Source organism: Sinocyclocheilus rhinocerous, unplaced genomic scaffold, assembly GCF_001515625.1.
Source record: "Sinocyclocheilus rhinocerous isolate Xijiao unplaced genomic scaffold, SAMN03320098_v1.1 scaffold2503, whole genome shotgun sequence".
NCBI lineage: Eukaryota > Metazoa > Chordata > Actinopteri > Cypriniformes > Cyprinidae > Sinocyclocheilus > Sinocyclocheilus rhinocerous.
This window is the reverse complement of record NW_015664703.1, coordinates 129,668-136,524: the sequence shown is the minus strand read 5'-3', so window position 1 is coordinate 136,524 and position 6,857 is coordinate 129,668. Positions and strand designations below refer to the sequence as shown.

Genomic DNA, 6,857 nt, shown 5'->3' with positions numbered 1-6,857 from the left:
GAGCTGCACGAGCCTATGGTGACGAAGCCCGCCAAGCCTGCCAAAGCCCGCCAGAATGGGCGGGGCATCTGGCTATATAAGCGGGCGCTCGCCACAGGATTCTCAGATTTCTTCTCCTTCAGCGATGACTCTACGCTCATCGCTGATCCTGAAAGCCTGCTCGCCGTTGACACACCTTCGCAGCTGGAATTGGGACCTCTCAGCACAGCTGACCTGTTTCTCCGCCGCTACAGCGACGCAGCAGTTCTGGTCCATTTCCCCTGCCACCATCCGGCGATTCTGAAAGAGCTTATTTCTAGCAGGTAAGCCCTAAAAGAGCAAATTCTAACGACGTTGTTGCAAATGTCGCGCTGCGAGCGTGGCTCATGCAGGGAAACTTGCACGATGCAGAATAGCAATGAGTACGTCATCTGTCTGGGCAGACCCCACGCAGAGACTGCTCTCTCACTGAGACGGAATGCTCACTCGAGCATGAGTCTCGCTCTTCTCCACTCGCGGACCGCCTCAAATGGAGACAGCCCCGCTCTCCCATTTCTCCTCTCTCAGCGAGCCTCGGAGAGAGAAACAGCGGAGTCAGGGAGCTAAGCAACCGGGTCTGAGCGATCGCATGCCGGCACTGTACCCACATGCTCGCTCTCCCCGTTGCACTCGGATCTGCCGTAGAAGGGCATTGAGCTACGCGCTTACTGAGATGACTAAGCAACCGGGTCTAAGCGATCTCACGCCGACACAGAGCCTGCGTACTCGCTCTCCCCGCTGCGCTTTGATCCGTGTCTCGCACAAAAGGATCAGTGCCCCTCTTCACCTCGAGCGGCTCTATCCTACAAAGTAGATCGGAGCAGATGCTGCCACTGACAGCTTCAAATTTGTGTGTGTGTCACTATGGCTGCGCTCACAGACATGGGCTGCTTTTACCACAAAAGCAGTCTGCCCCCATTCGTTCGCGGAAGGCGGCCCCACCTCCCCGCGATCATGTTTCTCTCCTCCCAGCGATAATGTTTCTCTCCTCCCAGCTACCTCGGAGGAAGCAACGACGAGAAGTGAGCAAAACCTGACAAAATCGGCAAAAACCTCAATTTGTGGATGTCCTCATTTGTAAAACTGTTATAAAAATAAAGTAAACAAAGTTTTTTTTTACTTTTGAAATTGTAAAAATGCAGAAAGCTTTCTGTGAGGGGTAGGGGTAGGGGTGGGTTTAGGTTAAAAAGTGTATAACTATCTGTATATAAAAACAATCGAAGTCTATGTAATGTCCCCATTTAGATAGCTAAGTAAACGTGTGTGTGTAAAATAGTATATCAGTCTGGCGAGTAAACAAAAAATTTACTAGCCAATGGCGATTATAAGTGGCAGGCGCTGCGTAAACAGATCTGGCAGAGAGCCCTTGGCCGTATCACGCCCAAGTTCTCTGGCATTGTTTCACCTGGATTTTTAAAACAAATAGGCCTACCGGAACGCGAAAATTCCAAATCTGACATTTTCCGGAACAGGATCCAGCAGGATCAAATTAAGCACTGATCATAATACTCACATACAAATGTTTCATGTGATCAACAATGTGTTTTGCTGCAGCAGCGCACCACGAAACCATTTAAAGAGGCACGTTCAGCGGTCTCCGTGACGGGATATGAAACCGTCAACAAAGTAAAATGATCTCAAACGTACGACGCGCTCTCTTCATTTTATCAAATTATCATAATCACTTCCATTAATTTTACAATCCTGCTACTTAGCATTTCATTCAGACTAAAACCCCTTTAATTCTGGGTGAAAAAGCGCTTTTTTTTTTTTGTGAGTGGCTTTTGCACATCCTGTCATGCCGGTGACTGCGTGCCGCTGCAATAGCATTTTGCAGCATTAAGGTTAACGATTAATCGATTAATTGATCGTTAATTTAAACGACGATCGATCATGGAAATGATCGAAAATTGACATCCCTAGTTCAATGGCATACAGTTATATTAGGTAGTTAATAATACTGATAATATACTACTACTACTACTACTACTAATAATAATAATAACAATACAAAACACACTAAGATCTGATGAGCTGCTGAGTTAATGAATATTAATCATGTTGTCTGCGTTCGCTCGAACTGATTCAAAACATTGAAGGTAACAGGTGAGCACCAGCCGACGAGATTGCCGTTTGCACATTAGTTCCGCCTACTACCGAAGAAACCGGAAGTGGCTTCTTCTTGTTCTTAAAGGCTGAATAATTCAAAATGAACTCCACTATTTTGACAGGAAAATACAACAAAGAAAATAATTTACATGTAGAGCATCAATTCTACGTGGTAAGTAAAACTGTCTTGCTCTCCCTCTCTTTGCATGTGTGAGAGAAACACTGAGTGCTCTCAGCTAAGCGACAGCTAGTCGGGCACCTTCACACTAGAGTTTAGGGTAAGTAAAATACACTGCACATCCATTTAGATTAATTAAAATAGTGTGCTTTAAAGATGAAGAGAGAAACACTCAAGCGCAAAGTGTTCAAAATGAGTGAAGGCAAGTGAAATATCTGTGTCAAACTTATACTTAGCCTCTGACTCAAACACTGGCGAGTGAAATCTAACAATTTATTAGCCAATAGCTAACGATAGACAGTATTTGATCGCCTAGCATGGAAATTTATTCGCGTAACCTAGTGATTTACTTGCATTGTAGAGGGTTGTTTAAATTGTTTTTAAAAGAAAGTTTACATTTTTATGTTAATATTGTTACAAGTTGGCAAAAGAACCATCATACTTGAAGTCTTTACTGTCGCGATCCATCCCATTCAGCAATCCTCTGGAATTTGCTTTTACGGCATCCCCTTCATCTCCGACTGTCATCTCAGGACTTTTGTCTTCTTCAAATGGAGAAGTCTTTTCTTTTGAATCACCTTTCTCCCTGCCATCTGGATCTGCATCTGCTCCACCCTAGAATCACCACAAATCAAAGTTAAACAAAGCCATCCCTGAGGACAAATTACTTTAGGTTGTGTATCAATTACCTCAATCTAGACAAATACCCCCCCTCTACAAAATACTGAATTACACAAATATTCACCCATGGCATTTAATAGTTTGGCTTTCATCACTATTGTATGCTTTTCTTTAGAAAAAAAAAAAAATCTGAGTATAGGTATTTTCTGCAATTTGGTTGATTTGACACAGAATGAACCTATTTTCAATCATTTCTATTCTTGACAGTTCTATTGCCAAAATTATGAAAAAAAATCTGTTAGTTGATTGATCTTGAGAGGAGTCCCTGTAGTCATCCAATTTGACTCATGTGTTGATAAATAAATGTGAACTTGACAGGTGATTTTATAAATTGTATTTTGATTAGGGTTGTGACGGTGAGGAAATTTTCCCACCGGTTAATAGACGTGTGACAACACCGGTAATACCGTGGGGGTGGGGGCGTTCCCTCTTTTCCTCGCTTTCCTTTGCTTTTAAATAGATTGTAAAAGCTGCGTGCGCATTTTACTTTCACTTTTGAATTAGCGGCAGTTCGGCGTCAATTGCTTGAATGCAACAACAAAATACAATGTCAAACTCACTTTAGCCTATATATAAAACATAGAGCTTATTAACAAAACAAATAAATACACCATGCTATAGGGCAGGCTATGCCTAATATAAAATAACAAAACTTAAACAAAGTTTAAATAGCCTATTTCCAATTTTGTATACCTAAGTAAACGTATAATATATAACCAAATAAATAAGAAACGTAGAACGTTTATTAGCTAAACGAGTAAGAAAGCTTGGAGGCACGGCATACACCTTGATGTAAAAAAAATTAAAATAAATGACAGTATAAATAAACTCAAAATCAGCAAACAATGTGGAACCAATTAAATAAGAAACGAATGTTTAAAAAACTTCCCAAATCACCTTAGATAAACGGCAAAAGTCAACCGGTCAGTCAGCTCGACTCACTCTCCTCACTGGATAAATGAAATCTGTGATGCGACTGTCGTTCGGCATGCTGCATTGAGCAGCCGCATTCAGTTTTTAATTGTAGTGTCTCTGTTCTTTTACTGAACTAAATGATTTTTATTACTATAAAAAATCTAAACGACGGTGGGGGTCGGTGTCGCGGTGGGCAAGTGATATAACCAGTGTCGCGGCTTAACACCGGTATCACCGTCAGCACCATCTACAGCAAGCCTAATTTTGATCACTATTTTTTTTTTTTCAGTTTATGGCAATTATCAAAGTGTGATAAAATGTTGTTTCATTTTCCAATAAAAGATGATACTTTTTACATGATTTGTTATATTTAATCACTCCTTTGCAGATTTTGAGCCATACAAAGATAAAAAATAAAAAATAAACAGCAGGTGACATGCATCTATACATTTTAAAGTTGCCATTAAATAAAAACTGATCATATTTATTTCTCTTTTTTTAAAGGGGTATTTATATTTATTTTTTAAAGGGATATGACATGACTTACTTTCTTCTGTGTTTTTATTGGCATATCTTTTCACAAAAGAGCCAGTATATGTCAGTGCAAGACTGGAACCCATTAGATTCCTGATGTTCTGTGAACATAATGTGTCAAATCCTAAAGGACCAATAATAATGAAAATCTACAGATGGCTCTGTTTCTGACTGCTCTTTTTTGGAGTGTGTTTGTTTGTAAAAAGTAATTCAGTCCACTGCCTAGAAACCAAGGTTGTCCCAGTTACTTATTTCTATGGGGTAAAAAGGAAGAATATCCATTCTGTTTTTTGACTTCAGTTTTTAAATAAATCAATAATTAAACACTGCATGCATTCACTAGAGCAGGGGCGGCCAACGTCAGTCCTAGAGAGCTCAGCTCCAACCCTAATAAAACACAACTGAACAAGCTAATCCAGGTCTAAGGGTTACTAGAAAGCTACAGGCAGGTGAGTTTTTATCAAGGTTGGAGAAAAACTCTGCAGGACTGTGACTCTCTAGGATCAACACTGGCCACCTCAGCACAAGAGCTTCTTTGTTTTTGTTTTTTTTTCTTCAATGAACTTTAACTTTAAAAATTCTGTCCTGATCTTAAAACACATTTGCTTGAAAAAAAAAAAAAAAAAAGCGTTGTAATAAGATACCCAATGAGTGTAATAAGATAATTGACTCACATAGCCTCCGTTTCTGTAGCGACCATCCATCTTGTCTCCAGGGGAAGAGCTGAGGACATACTCCACCATACTCACACCCAGACCACCCCCCTCTGAGCGCGGGGACAGTATTGAGCTTGCATCTCCGTTCCCGTTGTAGCTCTGGCCTGGTCGTCTTTGCACCATAATGGGCTGAGAGACAGAATGATCTAGACACAGCAGAGGAAAATACTATCGTTATGACAAAAATGAACCAGAAGACAAATAAAACATTTAAACATGCATTAAGGAAATTAAGCTAATACTACTATAATGGAGATGTATGCAATATGGAATTTCTAGAATGATAACTACAAGTAATGAACAACTTCTTGTAGCAGATGCTAATAATTTTATATCTTTCAATTTATTTTTTATTTTATTCTATTTATTCTTTATAATGGAGCTGCTACCCATTTAGCTATATAATTAAGCACATGCTTTAAAAACAGTCAATCGGACCAATTCTTAAATCATGTTTTAATGGGTGACAAATTAAAAAATTTGTTTCATAATTTATTAACTAAAGTAATCAATTTCAAAACATTGCTAGCAGCAGATAATCAGCCTAATCGTGATTAAAACAAGCACAAACACGATGCAACAAATCCTGAAATGCGTATATCTATTGCATATCTACCACACATGCTTTATAGCTGAATCAGATTTGTTCATAATTCATGAATTTTGCAACACTGACAGTGTTACTGAACTGAAATCAACCAACACTGAATTCACTCAAGTTGAATAAGGACACTTCAGCGATAGGTTGCTCTACTGAAGACTGTACTAAACGTTCATAATGAATTAACATTGCACAGTCATTTGAACTAAACCAATACTGAAGAGCTACATAACAAAACTGAATGTTGTGTTGTCATTGGACCAAAATCTTATCAGTCAGTACCAAAACCAGTAAAATTCCAATTTTCTAGATACCAATTTTGGTATTCCTAGATAGCTACATTATTACCTGAAGATCCTTGATGTCTAATGTCAAAATCTTAATTGCACAATATGCAAAATACAAGATTTAATGTTAAATATTTTCCAAAGGTTAGCAGGTCTGCACTGAGTCACACACAGGGCGCCCTAGCACAGAAAATCCACATTTGCATCACAGAAGTAATAGAACTCCTGACGCTCCAGGAAATCCCTAATATGGACAAAGCCATCCAGCTATCGCTGTAGCTGAATTAAAAGATAGAAACATTTTGTATGATGAAACATTAAGACAATAAAAACTTGACTGCAACAATGTATTTATCCGTGTTCTTCAAGCCAACTTGGGTATTTTCATGATAATTATGTATATTTATAAGGGGTGACCCCTAATAGGTAGGGATGTAACGATTCACTCAACTCACGATTCGAATCACGATTTTGATTTCACGATTCGATTCACGATTTTTTTTTTTTACAAAATTAGATTTAAGACGTAAACTCTAGTGTGAAGGCGCACGACTCGCCGTCGCTTTGTTTCACACACGCAGAGAGAGAGAGAGAGAGAGACAGAGAATTGACGTGCTACCTATGCACGCTACATGTAAACGATATTCTTTGTTGTATTTTGCTGTCAAAATAACGGAGTTCCTTTGGAATTCTTCTGCTTTTAAAAACTGCCGGTTTCTCCGGTAGTGGGCGGAACTAATGCGCAAACGGCAATCTCATTGGCTGGCTCTCACCTATTATCATCCCTGTTTTGATTTCAGCAAATCAGTTAGAGCGAA

General features: G+C 39.4%; 1 protein-coding gene across 5 annotated transcripts in view; it reads right to left on the bottom strand.

Annotated features, from left to right (window-relative positions):
* LOC107730406 (pumilio homolog 2-like) overlaps positions 1-6,857 on the bottom strand; it is a 63,467-nt gene that overhangs the window by 44,389 nt on the left and 12,221 nt on the right. For all 5 annotated transcript variants that reach the window (XM_016541249.1, XM_016541251.1, XM_016541250.1 and 2 more), the window contains exons 5-6: positions 5,110-5,297; positions 2,748-2,920 (exon numbers count right to left, since the gene is read on the bottom strand). In XM_016541249.1, coding sequence (XP_016396735.1) covers positions 2,748-2,920; positions 5,110-5,297 — 361 coding nt within the window. The remainder of the gene's footprint in view (positions 1-2,747; positions 2,921-5,109; positions 5,298-6,857) is intronic.